Here is a 22754-nt window from a genome sequence, read left to right on the forward strand (position 1 = left end):
ACCAGTTAAATCAGTAGTGTTGGAAACCTATAGAATGAATTAAACACTGTAAGAGTTCATCAGAGTCATTATACAGTGTAGGTGTTAATTCAACTTGATGTGAAATCAATCAACACTTAGAATAAATAAATCTAATCATTAAATACTGAATAAAGTTGACATTGTGGCCCATAGACCAACAGGATTCAGTTTAATCCAACACTGTAGGAGATAATACAACACGAACACCTTTATTAAATACTGTAGGAGTTTGTGTGTCAAAGTAAAGTCAGCGTACAGTAATTCAACACTGTAGAGCTGGTTTAACACTGGTGAGCATCCCTGCAGAGTTCAATCAACACCACGCGGGGCCTTTTATCACATCAGGAAAGAGGATTCAACACCGCTGGAAATAGTTCAACACCATATTAGCTCACTTTCACTTGTCTTGGACTGACTTTAACATTACAAATTCAACATAATTAACTAAACAATTAACCATTTAATTAAGTAATGAGTCTCTTAGGGTGTTTAGTTCTGAGGTGTTGAGTTAACTCTAGTATCGAAGGATTATGTGTTTAATCATTGAACAGTGGGTGTTATGTTAAATGTATTATATTAAAGTAATTCCTAATAAATTAAACAATTAATCAGTAGATCATCCAATCAATCCATGAATTAATGACAAGGTTTTGTTTTTGTTTGTTTGTTTTTTATGTGATTTTGCAGATGAAAAACACTTGGCATGAAAAAGTTCATGGCTGGAAACAAATATTTGTTTGTTCGTCTGTTTGTTTGTTACTTTTAGACTTTTTTTTAATTTAGCATTTTAAATGAAAAATGTTATGAATATGCTTTTTGTTATACAATTAAAGTTATATAATTTACTACTGAGGATTATGGTATAAATACAATGTGTGTGTGTGTGTGTGTGTGTGCGTGTGAAACTATTAGTCAGAGCTATCTTCCTGACACTTTTTGATAACCTAAATGACTGCTCAGAGCAAAACCCACACACACACACACACACTGTAAGCGAAGAAGATGATCTTGAAGGCCACATCAGTTGAAAGTGACTGTAGAGATTTCTTTCCTTCCTCAGGAAGTTCCTGTGTGCTGAGATTCCTCTCTGCTCTTCTCGTCCTAAAATAAGCGAGCTGAAGAGACACCTGTTCATCGACCACTATCTGAGGAGAGCAAATGGCTGCAGCCGAGAACTTTCTGAAGTCTCTCTCCAGCCTCGTTCGATGTGTGTGATGTGTGTGATGATCTTCAGAGGATGATCTTCACAGTGACAGCGCTGCTGAGAAGCCGGTGGTTTGGTTTCAGGTTCTTAGGCTGTTCTCTCTGAAGTTCAGTGTAGAACATTAAACAGGTTTTTTGTCAGAACATGCAGGAACTTATTCAGGAACCCTTAAAGAACTCCTGCTTTTTTTCTAGGGGTCTGTGTGTGCAGTACAAACTTATTAAATTATTATTTCCCTTTAACGATTGTCTGTTTAGAACCCTAAACCCATGCACACTTAAAGAACCTTCTAGGAAGCTCGAAACCATTAATTAGTAGTCATAGAACCATTTAAGAACCTTCGGGAACGTTAAAATGCCATAAAGTGCGTATTATTATATGTGTAAACATTCAACACTTAAAAAATCTAATTATTCAAATTTGCTTATATTAAAAGTTCCCTGTGTAGAAAAACCCTTAAAGAAAAAACCTTAAACCCATTGTACAGTTAATGAACCATGTGCAAGTCCTTATAATTTATTGCATATATAAAATAATGTTATTTCTTTTTCTTTTTACTAAAGTTTGCATACAGACCTCATTTTTGTTGTTGTTTTTTGTTTGTTTGTTTGTTTGTTTGTTTGTTTGTTTTTTGAAAGGGATTAAAGTATTGGCACCCTTGACTTCAATCTTGTTCTGAGCCAAAGGAAGTGTGTGTGTGTGTGTGTGGTTTTATAGAAGCCTTGCCTTTGCGTGTTACTGATGAGGCTTCAACTTCAATTTGTGCATTTGTCTTTTTCGGATACGTCAGGTAGAACAAAAGTTATCATTACTTTTATAAAGGGTAAATTTTACCGCTACTGGAATATGTGAATAATGTCACACAAATGTAGAACTCTCAAAACTACCACCAAAAACAATACAAACACATGATCATGTGTATCTGTGCTATTTAAAAAAAACCTGTGACCCATTTTTTTTTTTGCTCAGTTGTGTTTGTATAGTCAGTTAAAATTAACTAAAATTCAGTTTATCATATTGCCTATTTTGTGCTGGAAAAGGGATAAATCACTCATATACTCCACAACTCTGAGCCCTAATCTATATGTTTATTTTAATAAATAAAAGAAAAACAGCCACACAAAGAAGAGTTAAAGTACTCTGAGCTTTAAGGGGTTCTTGTTTCTCATTTTTGGGGTTGACCCTCTCATTTCAGGGCATCTTTTCACCTGAATGTTGTAGATTTGCTCCTAAAACCTCTGTGTAATGGTAAAAGACTGTCCTGGAGCTCATCTTAGGACTCGGATTCTCAATCTAGCACACTCTGTACACACCTACTGATGGACTTCTTATTGATTTATTTAACTGATTTACTCCATACTGTTTCTGGATTCCTTATTTTAAATACAAATTTTTATCTATGTTTAAATATTTATAAATCTGATTTGTGAGAATGATACATTTCTAAATGTTGCAGTGATCTACAGTAGATGTTAAAGCACCCATTTTAGGAAAATGAAAAGTAATGGCACCCATCGCATCGCTGATCATTGGACGCATCGGCCCAGACTCGTGTTACGACTCATCATCAGATCATCAGAGATGAAAAGGTTTTGTGAAAACAGATGGAGATTTTGAGGTAAGACTTAATTTTGTCTGCTGTCTCTCCTCGTGGTGTGGTTTTGTCCTTGAGGAAAGTCAGCGTGTGAGTAACGCAGCGTAGACCAGCACTCGTGTAACCTGAGGAGTGACCCAGCATGCATCTCTCTCTCTGTCTCTCTCTCTGGCTGTCTCTCTCTCTGTCTCTTTCTCTCAGAGATGCTGCAAGATATTTGCATTCTGTCTCAAGTCAAAAACCTGAAGGTTACATTTTTGCTACCTTGGAAGGTATTCCTGAAATTAAACACTTAATATGAATGAAGCACTAAAAAAGAAAGAACTGTCTCTTTCTCTTCTCAAGGGACGTAAAGGCTTTGGGATTTAGTTCCTCCGTTCCTCGGGCCAAACGGGGACAGCCGAAAATAACACACACCTGTGGGCAAAGATCAGAACGACAGGACAGCTAGCCTGAACACACACACACACACACACACACACACACACACACACACAGCTGCCATGGTCCATGCACTCCTTTTAGTGCGTTGTCGTTTCCATAGCAACAGCTCATTCACAGGGCCCTGTACTGCATATGCTCTGCTACCCGGCAAACACTTTTAATTTAGTAGAACATTCTTAGAACATTAGGAATATTGTTTGTTTAAACTTTTATATTTTCTGGATGTTCTGGAAATGTTTCAACAAGGTTTATAGAATAGTTTAAGAACTGGTTCTGTGAAAGTTCTTGGGTAATGTCCTGGGATCGTTCATACCAGTTTGTACAACTTTAAAATAACTATATCTGTAGGTGCTTTTTTGGTCCGTTTGTTTGTAATTCGATTTCGATTTCTGTTTAGAATTTTTTTTGTGTAAGATTTAGTGAAGACATATTACCATGGGTCCCAAGAATATTAACATGTGGGACAGTAGCAAGAGGAAAAGGGAGCCGCGTTCAGTTTAAATTCAAGCATAAAGGTTAAGTGATGTATAATGTCTATTTATTTCATATTTTACCTTTCTAAATGTTTTCATTGTTTTTAGATATTAAAAATATGATTATAGTGTTGGAAATTGGTAATATTGGTTATATTTTTGGATGGCTGAAACAGATTATCTGCTTTTACATTATTTTCTAAGGGAAAATGTGTTTCACAATATGACATTTCACCTCAAGAACCCGCCTCCAGAACTGATTAAATTTGTTTTATAATGATTTTCAAATATGGATTCCCTAATGATTCTTTTGGTTATTTAACATTTTAAGTCATTTAAAAGAACGTTTTACGATTATATGAACATTGCACCATAGCCTCCGAAGAACCTTAACAGGAATGTTACCAAATACTTTGGGAATGTTCTCTGTTCACTGGGTGACAATAAACAAAATAAACAACTTTATCTAATCACTGTGTTTCTGTACCATGTATGGAAGGAGTCTCCAGTATCAGTGCTTTGTAACAGACAAAGCTAAAGCTGTAACTGTACATTTTCCAACACCTTCAGGACGCAGCAGTTTACGCTTCTTTTTCTCAGTAGTGCGACAAGCCGAGTTTATTTTCATTTGTGTTATTAACTTCAGGAGAGAGAAAAAAGAAAAAGAGAGTCAGGTGATAAAATATCTGATTTTTGCTTTTATAATGTCAGTGAGGACAGTACGTAATTTTTTCGCAACATAAAATTTAAGTAATAACTGATGAAAGAGAAAGAAAGTGTAAGATGTTTTTTCTTAAATAAATAAAATACTAATTGTTGGTAAATGCTGGTGGTATAAGAAGAATAAAACACTTTGGGGACATGCTGTTACAGGAAAATAATCAGTTCATGGTGGTATCAGTGACTGTACTCCATCACAACACCACACATAGATAGATAGATAGATAGATAGATAGATAGATAGATAGATAGATAGACACTTCACTGATTCTAAATGATTGACTAAACCACTGATTCTTTTTCTCTGAGCGTATAAAGACAATTCAGTGCAGCTTTATTTCATGTTTTGGGAGAAAACCAGTGAACCTGGGATGCTGAGGCAGTGAGGTGACGGCTCTACTAGGATTAAACATGGCACATATGTCGCAACTTGGCAGAGCATGGCTGGAGTCATGAGAGTGCTCCGGTGATTGATTAGCGTTCGCCCTCGTCATGGTGTGTTCCCTGTGCCGTACAGGTCTCTGTTTCTACTTTAAGGTGTGTGTGTGTGTGTGTGTGTGTGTGTGTGTTTGAGTAAATGAGAGCAGTGCTGGCTTCCTGCCCACAATGACTTATCAATCCTGAATAACTTTCCCATGATTCACTGCTCTGATCAGAGTTACAGGTCTAATCCTGGGGGGGGGGAAAGAAAGACGAAGAAAAGTATGCGGTGATGTGGAGTGTATTTAGAACACACACACACACACACACATTTTTACACCATGTGCAGTTTTCTAAATGGCAGCTATCTAAAACACAGAACATATACAGTACATCTCTAGACCTTACACTCTGCTGCCCTCTACAGGCTGTACAGGAAACACTCTAATGACTTACATTTAAAAACACTTTGGCACTGGTGGCTCTGTGGTAGGTTTCTCACCTGCTATGCGGAAGGTTCGATTCCCACCTAACGTCCAAACCCCAGCCTCTGGATGCAGCGCCGGTCCCCAGGCCTGGATAAAGTGGGAGGGTTGCATCAGGAAGGGCATGTGCTGTGTGTTAATCGGATGGTCTGCTGTGGCAATTCCTCGACACAGCAGAAAGACCAGCAACAACATACATCACACTGTGCAGAAAGGAATGTGAAAAAATGGTGGAGAGCTGAAACGCACGAAAGCTGTAACTGGAAACAGGGGTTATTATTCCACCAAATACAGATTTCTTAATGTTATATAGCCAAAGCATGAACACGATTTGTTTACAATTTATTTGCATTTTGTTTTCCTTGAGTTATTAAAGCTCTGCACATACTGCATGATCTTGGGTTATCTTGATGTGCTGCGATGTCATTACCTTTAAAATGAATTTAGAAGAAATGTTGTCAGCAGTTCATAAAAAATGAAACAAAACTGTTTATTTTACCAGTACATGCATCTGTAAGGAAAAAAAAAACATAAAAAAATGATTATTTTCTTATTTTGTTCCAGAGACCCATTATGAGATAAAATGTACATTACTTTGGATAAGGGCGTCTGCCTAATGCTGCAAAGTCTCCTGGGATAGGCTCCAGACCACGGGACAAGCATTATAGAATAGAATAGAATAGAATAGAATAGAATAGAAAAACAGATCGGACTGGTATAAAATAGAGTTCTGTAAACTTGAACAAAATTTTACATTTTCCTTGAGATTAATAAAATATATATATATAATTTTTTTTTTTTTTAAATAATTTATCTTTACCCTAAACATATTCACAGTTCACAGTGGCTAAGTGGTTATCACTGTCGCCTTGCATCTCCAGGGCCTGGGTTCGATTCCCACCCCAGGTCTGTGTCTATTGAGTTGTGGTGGGTTTCCTCCAGGTTCTCTGGTTTCCTTCCCTGCCTGTAGTGTGTTAATAAGCGTGTGAGAGTGTATGTGCAGTAAGTGTGCCCTGTAATGGATTGGCATTCCATCCTCGTACCCAAAGTCTCCTGGGATAGGCTCCTGGCCCCCAATGACTCTGTACACGGAATAAAGCGGGTATTGACGATGAGTGAGTGAGTAAAAATTTCATTAAAACTATAAAAAATTAAGCTTATCCTGAAAGCTGAGTGGAGCAGATTTAAAACACGCACTGCTTCTCCGTGCCGCTAGGTGTCAGTAACGACCTGTTTGGGCTGCGGGTAAACTAAACAGAAATACAGTGAGCTGCAGTGGGTTTCGTGAGTTTCCCGGATCCTGCTGAAGTCGCTGGAGATTGAGAAGCACTTTTTTTTTTTTTTAAAGCCAGAGTGCGGTTACTGACTTTATAAACGCGACGAGCAGAAAATTAGCCTCGAAATCCTGCAGTGGACTTCAATGGCAGCGCGGAGCCGCAGCAGGGTAACTGATCCTGTGCTAATGGGGTTTAAGCGCTGGAGCTGATCTGCGGGACTTTATAGCGAGCTCAGAGAGTGAGAAAGGGTTTATTTATTCAGGGTCTGATTAAGGGTGATGAAGTGATTAAATAATGCTTGGCTTTAGGATGATTTGTCGCTTGTTGGCGGGTCAGACAGGGAGACAGACAGGCGTCTATACCTGCTGCAGCAGCGGCGTTATCATTTCCTTCATCACAACATCTTCATACTGCTTTCATGTGAAACCTGAACAACTGGAGTTTCCACTATTTTTTCTTCTTTATTGTCTTTTTTTCTTTCTTCACAATGTCTTTATTGTATCTATAGGTGTATTGTTTTTTGTTTGTTTGTCTACAGCTGCAGAATGTCAAGTGTTTGCGAAGCTGTTTCCGGTTTCGGAGCTAGCTAGCTATCTAGCTCTTTAGACAGACATGTCAGATTTGAAATAAAATGTATTTAATTAATACAGATATATTTAGTTATATTTGCAGTTATTTCCTGCCTGTTTTTTTCTGCTTACATAGACCTGCTTGTTACAGTTATAGCAACCGCTATGTTGTTGCCAGCTAACGCTAACAAACACGACGTTGCTAACGCCATAGCAGGGCTGATTGATTTCTGAACCGATTCCTGAACCGACTAATGATTCATAAGCGTCGATTCCACGCTCAAGTTCGTTAACCGCAGTATTAGTTTCCTAATGTTAAAACAAGGTGTTTTTTTTAATAATTTCTATATATTTTGTAAAGTTTGAAAAACAATACATATCAGCAGTTTGAGCCATAAGGTCGCGCGCATCTCATGGATCGGCTCAGTTGGGAGTCGGCTCACTTCCTCTTTCTCAGACTTGTGTTCGGAGAATTGACTCTTCTTGATGAATCGGTTCCCTGTTTAAACCCTAAAAGAGAACAGTCGCTAAATATATAAAGATTTCACTTCATTAATCCCATTTAAAGATTGTCTTCGTGTCCTTACACGTCTTTAGTTACGGTTTAAAAAGCTAAATTTAATAATGTTCTCATGTAGAGTGTTAATCTGCTAAATCGACGTTTAGCTTGCTAGCCGAGTCTTGCGTTTCACATCACCAGAAAAAAAAAACACCTCAAGCTTCCTGAAAACCTGTTAAATAGTCATTAAAATGTACACTTTTCACTTCACATTTATCGCGTTAGGTGATAAATGTGAAGTAGTGTTGTATATTAATGCTTTCCTGATGGTTAGCAAACGTGTGATTAACTAGCTGAGTGTTTAAGATTACCAGAATTAAAATAACCCTTAAAACACTTAACAGGATTAATTAACTTAATCGTAAGGCTTGATGTCTTTAAAATTCGCTTTTTGTCTTAATATCAGGTTCAAAGTATGTGTTCATCCATTAGCCAAATATCAGGAGGTATTTTCTGACCTGTATGCTCGTATATATTGTTTAATAAAATGCTTTTTTCCCTCACATTTATTTATTTAGTCCTGAATCATTACAATCAGAAGATGTTCGGAAATCTCACTGATATTGTCAGAAACATTGAAATATCCTCGCCGACTAAAAACAGCTCCGCAAAACTTAGTAGGTTCCTCCTAGGCGGGTTGTAGCGGTTCGTAGGAACTCGTAAGGTTGTTCATGCCTGTACGGTACAGCGGTACCTTGGCATGCAAATTTAGCGAGTTTTTAAGGTGCAGTTTTGAAATTGCAAAACGCATTTTCCCATAGGAAATAATGTAAATGCAGATAATTTGTTCCAGCCACCCAGATATAATATTACCAACACAATAATCATGTTTTTTGCATATGAAAGCAATTAAAACATTCAGAACAGAAATGTAAATGAAGTAAAATTTGAAAAAAATAACCATTAAACCTCACTTAACCGTAATTTATGAATCCTCTTGGCACCGGCTGCTTTACAAACCAACCTGAAAACGGCTCCCTTTTCTTCTTGCTTCCATCCTTGCTTACACTCATGGGACCTGTGGTGCTTTACTAAATCTTGCACAATATGCACAATAAAACTTTGCTTGGCCTCCTAAACGGCTCCCAGACCTTCGCGCAACTTAGCCAGTGTTCAAGTTTGACTCAGTTCGTTGCTTGTTTGCCGAAAGCCTCGTATGCTTAGGGGGAAAAAAAGCTTGCAAAATTTTAGTTCTCTACACGCCTCCGTGTATAATACATCGCTAGATAGTTGGTATATTTGGTATATTTGGCTGTATTTGAAATTTACATGTAGTGCACTGTGTAGGGAGGTAGGATCCTTTAATGCTTTATTTAAACACGCTAAGTTATTGCGGCTAAATAGGAAGGATGAATAGATTAAACATAAATGAGACGGGACCCAGAATAGTGGGATGCAGTTGGTGATTAAGGTTGATGTTAACAGGTGAGCTGATGAGACAGAAACGAGAAACTTGGACTGGAAAACTGAGAACTTTTTATAGTGGCAGAGAAAGTTTTAACAAATTGTAAGGGTTTTCAAAGAGAGTTCACAGCAGTTCTTGACGAACCTTGTTGATTTTTAGCAAAGGTGTAGTAAGTACTCCGTAGGTAAAACCTGAAAGTGTGGAAATACCTTTTGCCATGGTTTGTAGTTGAGTCATAGTTGATTGAGAATATTTTTATCTAATGGATAGGCAGTCCGTTGGTGATTAAGGCGTGCCACCAAAAACCGTCAACCATTGCGGCTTTTATTTAAAGCCATATAATAATTATCTTTATCAGAGCAGTGTGGTTAATCAGTTTGAGTTTTATACTTTCAATTTATTGCAATCGAGGCTTCATTCATTCCTTTTCCTTCTCTGAACATGATCTTTAGAATGAGTCATGTATTTGCTGATACATTGAAGCTTTCAGTAAGCAGAAGTTTGCTGGACTTTCATGGAAGGAGTCTTCAGTTAAAGTGCATTATAACAGTATAAAGAGTTTATGCTCATTTCTAACGTGAGAAATTACAGAGGGATAAATCACGCCAGACGTCTTGTGTTTTAGGAAATTTGTCATCCAGGAAATTTTATCACACGATTGGTTGAATCAATGGGTCGGTTTTAGATTCAAAATAGATTTTAAAGGTATTTAGGTAAACTTGCAACCGTTAAATGGTCTAAAGTTAATACAGACAGTCCCTGACTTACGAACATCTTTGCATTTCTGATTCCTAATTTTTGCAGATACAAACGGACTGTGGTTTTACTTCTGGTTGATCATGGAAGTAGCCCACGTGTATTGTACGACAAATAGACACTGTAGTGCACCAGATTCTAATATTTACAATGATTATATAAAATATTTTCATTGTAAGTGAAATGAGTCGGCTTTACCAGTTTCAATGAATGATCCTGTGAGGCTGTCCTGATGGAGAATAATCCTAATTTCGTAAATCTTCAAAAGAAAAATGTTTACAGTCCAATACAGTGGAAAACAGCTCTGAGACAAAACGGTGTCCGGGATACCCCTCACGGTTTAATGTCTGACACAACACTGTTAGATCAGAGATAAATTTCCTTAGGTGCGGTCACGGTTTTGGCCACATGATAGCAGACAAAGTCTTGCAGTACTGTAATAGTACCACCTACTGGACTGGAGTTCGGGGGAAGGCAACCGGCAACAAAAATCATCAACGCTTTGTACGAGACACAGCATTTAAACAATTGACTACACAAGTTACACAGCACTTCAGTGTTTATTCAATACTTTTAGTAGTTTTTAATACTTAAAAATCTGTAAGTAATAAATTAAAAAGTTAAAAAAAACAACGGAATCAAATCGATGGTGCTGATGTCCAGTCAAGTTTTTTATATATATATATATATATATATATATATATATATATATATATATATTAGCTAATCTAAAAAAAGCTCACTAGGCTAGACCTGGTGTAGAGTAAGTGTTCCAGTTCATCTTGAAGGTGTTCAGCGGAATTAAGTTGAGTCAGGGATCCGTGCAGAAACACTCGAGTTCTTCTCCAACCTTAACACATGATGGAGCACAGGAGCATCGTCCTGCTGGAACAGGTTTCAGCCTCTGAGGGAAGTTGTGATGCTGTAGTGTACAGACACGTACTTTACATTCGTGTATGGCGTGTGATGGTCAGCTTTACTCATGGTAGAACCAGGCTCGGTGGTCTCTTGAGCAGCATGAGTACTCGGTACTCTGTTTTTGGTACTAACTGAGGGTTGATTTGTGTGTGTGTGTGTGTCTGTTGGGTTTGTTTTGCAGAGCAGCAGTTTTTCCACCAGTCGCTGCTCTTTTTGCCTCTCGCCGTGCACCATCTGTTTAATTCTGCACCGGCGCTGCTCCATTACTCACATCCGAGCTCAGTGCGTTTATCATCATCATGCTCTGTGTGTGTGTGTATGCGTGCGTGCGTGTGAGTGTTGCTGACTGATCGTGTGTATGTGTGCAGGTGATGAGAGAAGAGCAGCTGCTGCCCTCGCGGCTGGCGGCTCAGTAAGGCCGTGGCTCAGCATGGCACAGGGTGCGCCGCAGTTGGACTACCACGTCCTGCAAGACCTGAAGCAGCGTTTCCCCGAGATCCCAGAGAACGTCGTGTCCCAGTGCCTCCTGCAGGTGAGCTAACACTGAAACAGGCGCTCGCGACCATAACACTGAAGTCTAAGGAGACGGCGACCCGGGCCTCCACTTCGTCCTCGTCCTGCGGCTGCTGCGGAGTCTTTTGTTCCCGTCTCTCATGTTTGCTCTCTGGTCAATAATTGATGATTACAGGAAGGAAGAAGCCGGAATTCTGATACCTGTTATAGACCGCTGACTCACGCGCTTTAAACGGAAGCGGGTCCTGACAGAACAACCATAATCATCGTTATTAATCTGAAATAATAATCATAATAAATAAAAATACATTGAACATGTAATTATTATAAGTTATAGAGTTCATCATCAAATTAGGGATATACAATTAAATTTAAACAATTATTTAAAAAAACATAGAAATATTGCAATATCAATGCAAATTAGCAAAATAATAAATAATTATTAAAAAAATTGATCCAGGATGCATCATTCAAAAATACACAAATGTTAGTTACTTATTATTAACCATTTTGAAACTTAATGTTAGACTATATAAACTAAATATTAGGAAAATTCACTATTGATCCTTGTAATCATTCTAATTCTACATACATTGTAATAAAAATATTAAATGGATATGCATGATTGTAATTACATTTGTTCTAAAACTACATACAGTATAATAAAAAAAATATGTTTTATAGAAATAAGTAAACTATTTCAATTAACTATTTTACAGTTTGTGATAACGGCTAATTTATTGCACATTAATTATAGTAATTAAGCATACGATTCACCAGAGGTCACCCGATACGATATTATCACGATACCCAGGTGCCGATTCTAAATATTGCAATTTCTAAATTGATTTTAAACTAGTGCACCACCTGTAGGATTATGGAGGAACTGCAACGTGAATGGAAACGTATATGAATGAAAAAAATATTAAAACCTCGATTCTGAAGTCAGTGTGGCGAGACATGAATCTCCAGGAATAGTGATTTGTAAAAAAAAAAAAAAATTCTGCCTCTTAAATAGGAATTATAAAATTACTAAACATTGTGTTAATTCTGCGTTATTGTTTTGAGTCTGAAGCTTGATACGATAAATTCATTATATTTTTAATATAATTTTATAAAACTGACATTTTTGATGTTTATTTTTCGTCTATTTCTAAAGAATAACAACAACCTGGAAGTGTGCTGCCACCTGCTGGCTCAGGAGAGCAGTCGCTACCTTTACGAGGAGTTTCACAGCTCGGAGGACGTGCACCTGGGCCGCAACCGCATGCTGCACATTAGCGTCGGCGGCTTCCCCCCACCCGACAACGCCAACGCCAACTCCAACACTGGCTACCCCACCTACTTCATAGGCGACCATGGGCGCTCGGCCAGCACGCCCACCCCTCCGCCCACCGTGCAGGGCATTTCTCCGACCTATACCCCCGTGCCCTCCCGCTACATGACCCCTATCACTCTGGCGCTGTCCTCTAACATCCCGTCTGCCCCTCAGGCGCTTCAGATTCCTCCTGGCGCGTACGGGAACAGCGGGGGCACCCTGTATATGCGCCCTTCTCCTTCCCAGAGCCCTCAGCCCTCGCCCTGGGCGTCGTCCAGCACGCCCGTGTACTCTCCCTCGCCCTACAGCACTCCCCCATACCAGTCGCCCTATAGCTCGCCCCAGCACCACGCCTTCTTACCCATCAGCCCTCCTACCCTGCCCACCATGCCGTACCAGCACGTCCCCTACAGGGGCTACATCCCCACCAAAAGCGCCATGAAGAACCAGATCGAGATCACGCTGGAGGGGCGGCAGCGCAGTAACTCGCCCATTCACACCTCGCAGGGGGCGCTGTACATGCCCAACAGCCCCTCCCCGAGCTCTCCATCCAGGGCCATCAGCATGGCTCCACCCTCCGGCACCTCCTTTCACTCAAGCATGTACCTGAGCAGCGCGCGTCCACGCCCCGCCTCTTCACCGCAGCCAGCGAGCTCTGCCTACATCAAGATCAAAATGGGGCAGGGCCAGCAGCAGCAGCTGGTGTTGGGATCCGGATCGCCGTCGCCTCCTGTGGAAACGGAGTCGCTCCTGCACATCGTGGACCAGGGCGAGAAGCACGGCGCTCCCGCCCCCATCCTACCCATCTCGGCCACGCCCGCCGGCGCAGGCGGCGTCAGCCACGTCAACCAAATGCCCCGGCGCTCCAGCTCTGGCTCAGACGACTACGCCTACACCCAGGGTAACCTTTTATCGCAGTTAACAACACAGACACGCTTGAACCATGATGGATGCTCTAGAAATTAATGTGTAGCCTTAAGCGTTAACTGTGATCGTTGTCATGGTTACGAAAGCATCAGCAGGGTTGGTTAGGGCTGTGGGACATTTTAAATGCGAGACACATTTCAGTCACAGGAAACCCCGAACGTAGTGTGTATCGGTGTCACCATCGTGTGTTTGTGTGTGTTGGTGGAATGTAAATGGTTTCTTCTCAGTGTGTGTGTGTGTGGTCATGTAAGCTAAATATCAGGGGAAAATGTCACACTGAGTGCATGTGTGTGCGTATATACAGTATATTTATACGTACAAGCCGGGTCGGGTCGGGTCAGGTCGGTTCTGATCAGAACGTCTCGTCCCTGTGACCCGTAGCCCTGTTGCTGCACCAGCGTGCGAGGATGGAGCGTCTGCTGAAGGAGCTGCTGGCAGAGAGACAGAAGCTGGACCAGCTGAAGACTGAGGTCAACGACATGGAGCATGACGCCCTGCAGAGGCGCTTCAGGCGCGTCAACAGCTCCAGCTTCACCCCACGGGTGAGCGCGCGCGCACACACACACACACACACACACAAGCAGTTTACAGTAAGGAATCCAGCACGTCCATCATTAAAGGGCCCGTCTGTGATTTTTATATTTTGTTTTCAGAAAAATGTGATCAGGAAAGTAACTCAAAAAACATATTGTATGTCAGGAGGATAAGAAGATGTGTGTGTGTGTCTCTCTCTCTCTCTCTCTCTCTGTTATTATCTATAATGTGTGCATGTTATGTGGGTCGACTGTATTTGTTTATTAAAATCGCCAACTGCACCTTTAAGTCCATTATGGAAGAAGCGTTTACATCATTGTGATAGCCAGCATGCTAAAAAACAAGTATTATACAGTATGTATGCTCTTGTGATTATCTTTTGTAATAAAAAGTGTTTGGTGGAGTAAAAGCAATGTGTGTGTGTGTCTTCCAGCATGAGGAGATGACCAGGATCCGGACGCAGAACAGACAGCTGCAGATCGACATCGACTGCACGCTGAAGGAGACGGACCTGCTGCAGTCTCGAGGTAAATCCCGAGGATGAATCAAAACAAAACATATCAGGAGTAAAGGGGCGGAGCTTTCAGGCTGCCAGTTAACATCAGCGAGATCAAAGCACACCTCCGATCAGGGACTGTCCACATCCTTTCCAGACGTGCTGTTTGGTTTGACTCAAGGTGTTTGAGGTGGAAAGGTGTTTAAAAACAGGGGAAACTTTTTCTAATAAATGGATGAAGGGTAGAAATATAAACATGTCAAAGGTGTGGTGATGTCATCACAATGAAGGAAGAATACCAGACGTCATGCACGTCCGTAACAAATTGGACAGCCCAGAAGCTCCACCCCTTTCCTTTTGTCATGTTTTGTTTCGATTCGCTGCCTGTCCTAGTGAGAACGTTTCGAGCTTATTAGAACTTCAGTTTTTATTAACCGGCTTGTCTCTATATTTAGCTCAAATATAGATTTTGTTATTAATGACTGCACGTACCTTAATTTGTCTTATGTTTTCTGCTTTCTGGGGGATGTGGCGTTGGCTTCTGTTGCAAGGAAGAAGAAGAAAAAAAAATCAATTTGTGCAAATTGCATTGATCGTAGAGTCCTTTCTATTTTCTGTAAACTTTGTCCTACTGTAGCGAAGTGCTTCATGGCATAATTACACGGGAATGTACAGGACGTCCCAGAAGTCTCCATAAGGGAAGGGAAATGAACACTTACAACAACTTCCTAGCCAGCCGTGGAAAAAAACATTAACAGGCAAACGTTCAAACACACCTTCTATTGCAATGTTTTATTTATTTTTTTTTTTTGTGATTTATTTTCTACATTCTAGAACAATACTGTAGATTTCCAAACTATTCAATAACACGTGGCATTAGGTTGATTAATAACAACAGTCATAGATAGATAAATAGACAGGTACTTTATTAATCCCGAAGGAAATTTCCAAAGCAAGAGGTCGAAGGTCAGCTGTTCTGTTCAAGAACAGTATTGTTCAAGTGCGTTTGCGACACCCATCAAGTTCCATGATGAAACTGTCTCTCATGAAGACCTTCCCAAGAAAATCAAGACCAAAAAGTTCATTTAGAGTCATAAGAAGAAAATGTGAGAAAATGCTGAGGGGGAAAGATCCTCATAAGTGCGCAGTCCTCAGCATCTGTCGTTTTGTCCTTTATTTATTGCTAGCTTTAAGGATTATTTTACCCTCTAAATAATTAATGGTCTTCCTCACTATCAAGTTAATATTATTTGTCGCTTGAAGAAGTTCAGAACCACATCAGCTTTATAATTGCGTTTAAGTCTCGCATTTCTCGCAAGTCTTTATTATCATAGATGAGACGAGCGGTGGCTGAGATGGACCAAGAATTTTATCCCACTATTTTTAGGCTTTAATATCAGTGCATGATTTAGCGATCTCACACAAGAGGGAGTGCCTATGTCCGCTTATAACTGTGCTTTATCCAGCGAGTGTGAGATTGCATTTATACAACAGAATGTGCAAACACACCTTCTTCCATGACTGGTGGAACCAACTAGCCGAAAAGTTGAGGAGAGTAAACCATGGAGGTGCTGGACGGTCCTGAGAGACTTACGAGTTTACGTTGTATTTCCACTTATTCTACTTGAAAATATCAGAATTGATTATTCCCCCAAGTGTGTAAGACTTTTGTGATGCTGTAGTTTAACGTTTAAGTTTATTCAGTTATAATGACTGAACCTGTAACTGTAGAGTCACTGATGCTTTTTTGAAGTTTTTTCCATGACGTCAGCAACGTCCCTGTTTCAGTTATTTGTGTTAATACCTTATAAGTTAATAAGGTTAATGCTATTCTTACACTCTGGCGTGTTTTTTTTTTTTTTTTTTTTTTCCTTCTTCTTTCCTGTAAACAACGTTTTTAGCTTTAGCACACTGATTTAGTTGCTAGAGTTTCATTAGCTATACTGTATATGAGGAAAACATGATATCAGGTGGATTTGTGGATTTTATGTCTTTTTATTTATTAATTCAATTAAATGTTTTTTCCCCCAGGCAAGTTTGACCCAAAAGCCATGAACAACTTTTACGATAACATCCAGCCGGGTCCCGTCGTCCCGCCCAAAAAAGGTGAGTGTGTGTGTATATATATATATATATATATATATATATATATATATATATATATATATATTTTTTTTTTAAGAGATTAATCTACTATAGCTATGAGCACTGGAGCTCTGAGCTTCTTGTAGCTAACTAGTAATGGAAGTATAGACATTTAAAAGATTTATTCTTCTGTAACTATGAACCACAAACCATATCCGGTTTGATGTGGTTTAGGACACGGCGAGACTTCCTGATGTCGCAGAATAGCGGCTAAACGCTGATATCTCATGCTGGCCATCTTGTAAAACTTGTGTTAATATTAACTAGTTAAATATACACATGGATCATCCCTGACATAATTATTATTATTATATTATATCTACTTAAACATATTTTGGTATTAATTTCCATTTTAAAATAATAAAAGATGTAAGAGACCGCCGTCACGATTCTTTAAAAAATGTTTACTTCTCAAACGGCACGTCCTGGAATGTTTTAATCCACCTCACATTGGAAACAATTATTTATTAAAGTACGAAACATCGCACTTTTTATCCACAGTTGTATTTATTGCATGTCGTGAAACCTCAGATTCAGTTCCTGTTCTCACATACGCCATGTCCGCTTCACACCATGGTTCCCTCACTAGCGTTTCTTCTTTCTCGCTCTGGACAAAACAACACTTAAACAGAAGCGTCCAAGTTCACCTCTCTGACACTGGAGACTCCTTCCATAAAGGTCAAACAGGCGCCACTGTTTAGTTCTGGTGAAGGAGTCGTTACTATAGAAACGCTAACGAATAAGAATGAGCATATTCATATAAACCTGCGCTGTTATTTGAAAATTTTGAGAGTTTTTAATTTAGTTTTTAGGTACTATTTATGTAAACTTTCAAATATTAAATTATCTAAAATTAATATATTCCCTAAAAAGATACAACACTTTCTGCACGGGAAACCACTTCAATCGTCTGCGTTTGGCACTTAGTCACTTAGTATTTATGAGTGATTGGTGCAACACCACCACCTGCTGGCCTGGAGCCCAAGATCAGCAGATAAAAAGACGATAATCGCTTTGAACAAAATGTGACATTTAATCAACCAACAACAGAAGTTAAGTAATTTAGTACTTTTACATTTGTAACTAATACATCTGCTTGAGACAGATCAGACAGTAAACTGTATGTAAAAGTGCTATGAATCGAATTGAAGACTTTGTATCCATGGAAACCGAGAACGCCTCTCTTTTTTAGTACAACAAAATCAGTAATGCTATTAGCTAGCATGCCTACAAATCATCTTCTTCTTTGTCTTTCGGCTGTTACCTTTCAGGGGTCGCCACAGCGAATCATCTGTCTCCATCTAACCCTATCCTCTGCATCCTCTTCTCTCACACCAATTAACTTCATGTCCTCTCTCACTGCATCCATAAATCTCCTCTTTGATCTTCCTCTAGACCTCCTGCGTGGCAGTTCCAACCTCAGCATCCTTCTACCGATATATTCACCATCTCTCTCCTCTGAACATGTCCAAACCACCTCACTCGAGCCTTTCTGAGTTTATATCCAAAACATCTAACGTGGGTTGTCCCTCTGATGAATTCTTGATCCTATCCATCCTTGACACTTCCAAGGAGAACCTCAACATCTTCAGCTCTGCTACCTCCAACTCTGCCTCTTGTCTTTTCTTCAGCGCCACTGTCTCTAAGCCGTAGAGCATTGCTGGTCTCACCACTGTCCTGTACACCTTTCCTTTCATTCTCGCTGATACTCTTTTATCACACAACACACCTGACACTTTTCTCCACCTATTCCAACCTGCCTGTACCCGCCTCTTCACCTCCTTTCCACACTCTCCATTGCTCTGGACCGTTGACCCTAAGTACTTAAAGTCCTGCACCTTTTTTACCTCTGCTCCATGTATCCTCACCGTTCCTCTTGGGTTCCTCTTATTCACACACATGTATTCCGTCTTACTGCGGCTAGCCTTCATTCCTCTGCTTTCCAGAGCGTACCTCCACCTCTCCAAATTTCCTTCCACCTGTTCCCTGCTCTCGTTACAAAGCACAATGTCATCTGCAAACATCATAGCCCATGGAGACTCCTGTCCAACCTCATCTGTCATCCTGTCCATCACCAGAGCAAACAAAAAGGGGCTTAGAGCCCATCCTTGATGCAGACCCACTTCCACCTTGAACTCTTCTGTCATACCTACAGCACATCTCGCCACTGTCTTAGCGCTCTCATACATGTCCTGCACCACTCTAACATACTTCTGTGCCACTCCAGACGTCCTCATACAACACCACAGCTCCTCTCTCGGCACCCTGTCGTACGCCTTCTTTAAATCTACAAAGACACAATGCAACTCTTTATTACCTTCTCTGTACTTCTCCATCAGCATCCTTAAAGCAAATACTGCATCTGATGTACTCTTACTAGGCATAAAACCATATTGCTGCTCACAAATGTTCACCTCTGCCCTTAACCGTGCTTCCACTACTCTTTCCCACAGCTTCATTGTATGGCTCATTAACTTTATGCCTCTGTAATTGCCACAGCTCTGCACAGCATGCCAACAAATCTTACTGTAAAGAAATAATTATACAAATAATTGCTTTGAGGAAACATAGTGCTTAATTTTTTTGCTTTTAATATTATTGTGAAAAGTTTGATGAAGTATCGAATTAAGGAGAAACATCCCCAAAAACTTTGTTTTTTTTTTGTTTTTTTTGAGTTGTGCAGTGATTACAAGTACAGGGTGCAAAAGTAAAGTTTACAACTTTTTATTTATACAACAGTCTGTTATATGAATTAGCTCCTCCGACTGGGGCGCGCCATGGTCTAAAGAGACGAGTAAGATTGTAGCGATGCTGTACAGGACCTGCTACCCTTCGTCCCATGAGCTGCACTAGGAAACGTCCTCCATCCGCTCTGCTCCTTAAATGCCGTATTGATTTTTTAAATTTTTTTCCCCCTCACTAAATTTAGCACTTAGTCTCTTTCGCTCTGCTCACTGTCTCTCTTTAATCCTCTCTGACCTCCTCTGACTCGGAGATGAGAAGGTGAAGTGCTGCAATATCGTGTTACTGGTTTCTCGTCATCTCTCGCAACGTCTCTCGACCTCGCCACTGAACGATGAGTCAGAAGTTTCCTCTCTCTTCCTTTCTCTCGAGTTGTCTTTCAACCTATTTTTTTCTGCCTCTTTGTTTTTCTGTCTTCCTCTTTTGCTCACTTTCTCTTTCTCTCTGTGCCTTCCGTGCTGTTTAATCTCTCTTTCTCTCTCTCTCTCTCTCTCTCTGTCTGTCTGTCTGTCTGTCTGTCTGTATTAGATGGAGTTGGAGCAGGAGGAGGAGGAGGAGCAGGTGCAGGAGGAGGAGCAGGACCGAGGCCGAAGCCGGCTCCACAGCGAGACGAGGACTTCGAGGGCGCCCAGTGGAACTGTGAGAGCTGCACTTTCCTCAACCACCCGGCTCTGAACCGCTGCGAGCAGTGCGAGATGCCGCGCTACACCTGAAAACCCCGCCCCTTTCAGCACGGCACCGCCCACAACTCGACCCTCAGCCCTTCGACCTCACGCCTCCTTTTCCCCATCATGCACCTTTCCAGGCTCTGCTTGAAGGAGCTGCAACCAAACCTGTGTACCCCTTTATTAAGCCCCACCCCCCAACGTCGGGCCTAAATTGGGCCACACCCTACCCCCCGTCCCCCCCCACCCTTCCCACCCTACCCTCATCTGTGCACTTGATCTAACCACTTTTTCTTTCCTACTGAAAAATGATCAGGCGAGCCTAAGCGAACAAAACGGGGACTGGTCGGCTTCGGAGGAAACTGAATCGAAGAGGGCGTGGTTTCACTTGAAGGGAGGGAGGTAGGGTGGGAAAGATAGAGAGAGACCGGGCGTGGCCACTTTCCCAGGCAGAAAGAGACAGCCGTGTTTACGCGTAGACGGGAAGCCGAGCCGAGCCGACCGGACTTTATTGTAGCCGTCACACTGTATGCGCTGGTGGAGAGTGAAGAACACTAAGAGACAAAAGTGCACATGCATTCTGTCCTACCTGGTACTTTTAAGCATATTATGCCATACTGTATTCTGTGTTAAAAGGTGTTGATTTATTTCCTGTGCAAATGCATCACGTTGCTGTACTTAATAAAGGAGTTGATTCTATGTGATGACACACCCGCAGCTCGAGCTCTTCATTCTGATCGCGGATGGAGATGAACGGCGAGGTTTTCATATTATAGCCAGTTACTTTAACAAGCACTATTTTATGTGTTTATTTTAAACATGCGTTTGAAGGCAGGCAAGTTCAGGATTTTGTTGATCGAACGGCGTTGATGTATTTTATATGCAACTTTTACCATTAAACATTTTTTCAAATATAATTTTAGCCTTGTTTTAAGAAATCGTGTGAGGTATTACACAACTTAATCGATCTTGAATTAATCGATTGCGATTAATTGAATCGACAGGTCAGTTTTCGATTCACACTTTTTTAACTATTTAGGTAAACTTTCAAATATTAAATTATTTAAAATGAATGAAATCCTTAAAAAGATACAGTCCTTGCTGCAAAAAACGCAACCCGCTTCAATCCTCCACATTTGGTAAAAGTATCAGAGTTTTATTCTTTTGAATTTATGGGCGATTGGTGCAACACCGCCACCTGCTGGCCTGGAGTGTGGAGCCCAAGATCAGCAGATTTAAAAAAAGATTATCGCTTTGAATGACGTGACATTTAAACAAACAACACCACAAGTTACGCAGGGTTTCAATTCAGATTAGATACATTAAGTAGTTTTAATTCTTTAAAACCTGTAAGAAATATATCTGCTCGTGACAAATCAGACAGTTGTAACTATAAATCGAATTGAAGACGTATCCATAGAAACAGAGACCGCCCCTTTTTGACTACAATAAAATCAATAATGCTACTAGCTAGCATGCTGACAAAGCTTATTATTATTGTGAAATGTTTAAAGTAACGAACTGAAGAGAAACTTCCAGAAGATAACTTTTTTTTTGTTTGTTTTTGTGTTTCGTTTTGTTTAAGTTGTGAAGTGGTTACTTTTGCGCCCAGTACTTTTTAAAGTTTACAACCTTTCATTTACTTATATTTTAATACAACAGCCTGTCATTTGACACATGCAAATTTATTAATAAGGTTTAATTTACAGTTAAATTCCGCATAAACAAACATCAAACAGCTCCAAAGTGACTTGCTGTTCATAAGGAAATCTGGACTTATAACAGCATGGCTGATGATGTCATTGTTACTTTATATTGTATGAGCTTAAATCTGTGCATATTTCATTTAGTGTGTGTTTTTCTTTAATTTTATTTATTATTATTTTACATATACAGTATGTTTTCCGAAATTAGATATGGTCCATCTGTTAAATAGTTAACAGTTGTTTCTTGGATGGCGTAGCATGCATGTAGTTGTAGACGAAGTCTCCTTTTTGTCCATCACGCCATGTTTGAAGACACAAACTTCTCGCTGATGAGACCCAAGAGCTGCTGCCTGTGCGCTGTGAGGAAACCTTTTTTTTCCGATTACAGCAGACGCATTTCCTGTTTTCAAGCTGCCACTAGTTAATGCAAGCAGTATGTATTTTTTTTTTTTTTAAACCCATTTTATTTGTTACTGTATATAAATCAGATTCAGCGCAAAGCTCCATTTTAGGGTTTGGGGGGGGGGGGTGAAAGGCCCCTAGCAGAATTCATAAATAATCATGCTCTCATACAGACACACACACACAAATGTTTCATGCCATTTCCTTTCGCGCGCGCACATTAATTTACTCCGCCTGTGCTGTTCATTAATCAATCGACTCGTGAGCTATTGATCAAAAGCTAATCTATTAGCAATGCTCGTCTAAATCACACGACCTACATGTTTCATAGAAAATTTTCTACACATGTATACTATGTCTCTTTTCTCCAGTTGCTTGCATTTGAGAAACAATTAGACTTGAGGTGTTTCAGTTGTACAGGATGTGTTTTATTCCTCTTATATCACAGAGATTTGAAGACA

General features: G+C 40.1%; 1 protein-coding gene across 3 annotated transcripts; it reads left to right on the top strand.

Annotated features, from left to right (window-relative positions):
• Nucleotides 1-6596: 6596 nt before the first annotated feature.
• On the top strand, nt 6597-20894 carry tab3 (TGF-beta activated kinase 1 (MAP3K7) binding protein 3). 3 transcript variants are annotated; one of them, XM_053504370.1, is made up of 7 exons: nt 6597-6876; nt 11214-11377; nt 12518-13577; nt 13985-14145; nt 14571-14664; nt 16665-16739; nt 20049-20894. In XM_053504370.1, the coding sequence occupies exons 2-7, from the start codon at nt 11276-11278 to the stop codon at nt 20231-20233; spliced, it is 1677 nt and encodes a 558-aa protein (XP_053360345.1). In that variant the 5' UTR covers nt 6597-6876; nt 11214-11275; the 3' UTR covers nt 20234-20894. The 3 variants fall into 3 exon arrangements, with proteins under 3 accessions (XP_053360345.1, XP_053360344.1, XP_053360346.1); XM_053504369.1 differs by having other exon boundaries at nt 6598-6805; XM_053504371.1 differs by lacking the exon at nt 6597-6876 and adding an exon at nt 10975-11127.
• The last annotated feature ends 1860 nt before the right edge of the window (nt 20895-22754 follow it).

This window comes from Clarias gariepinus, chromosome 9, assembly GCF_024256425.1.
Source record: "Clarias gariepinus isolate MV-2021 ecotype Netherlands chromosome 9, CGAR_prim_01v2, whole genome shotgun sequence".
NCBI lineage: Eukaryota > Metazoa > Chordata > Actinopteri > Siluriformes > Clariidae > Clarias > Clarias gariepinus.

Coding starts and splice junctions, on each gene's coding strand:
- tab3 (XM_053504370.1), top strand. CDS start 11,276: ATGGCACAGGGTGCGCCGCAGTTGGACTACCACGTCCTGCAAGACCTG. Junction 11,378..12,517: donor TGTCCCAGTGCCTCCTGCAG/GTGAGCTAACAC, acceptor CTATTTCTAAAG/AATAACAACAACCTGGAAGT. Junction 13,578..13,984: donor CGACTACGCCTACACCCAGG/GTAACCTTTTAT, acceptor TGTGACCCGTAG/CCCTGTTGCTGCACCAGCGT.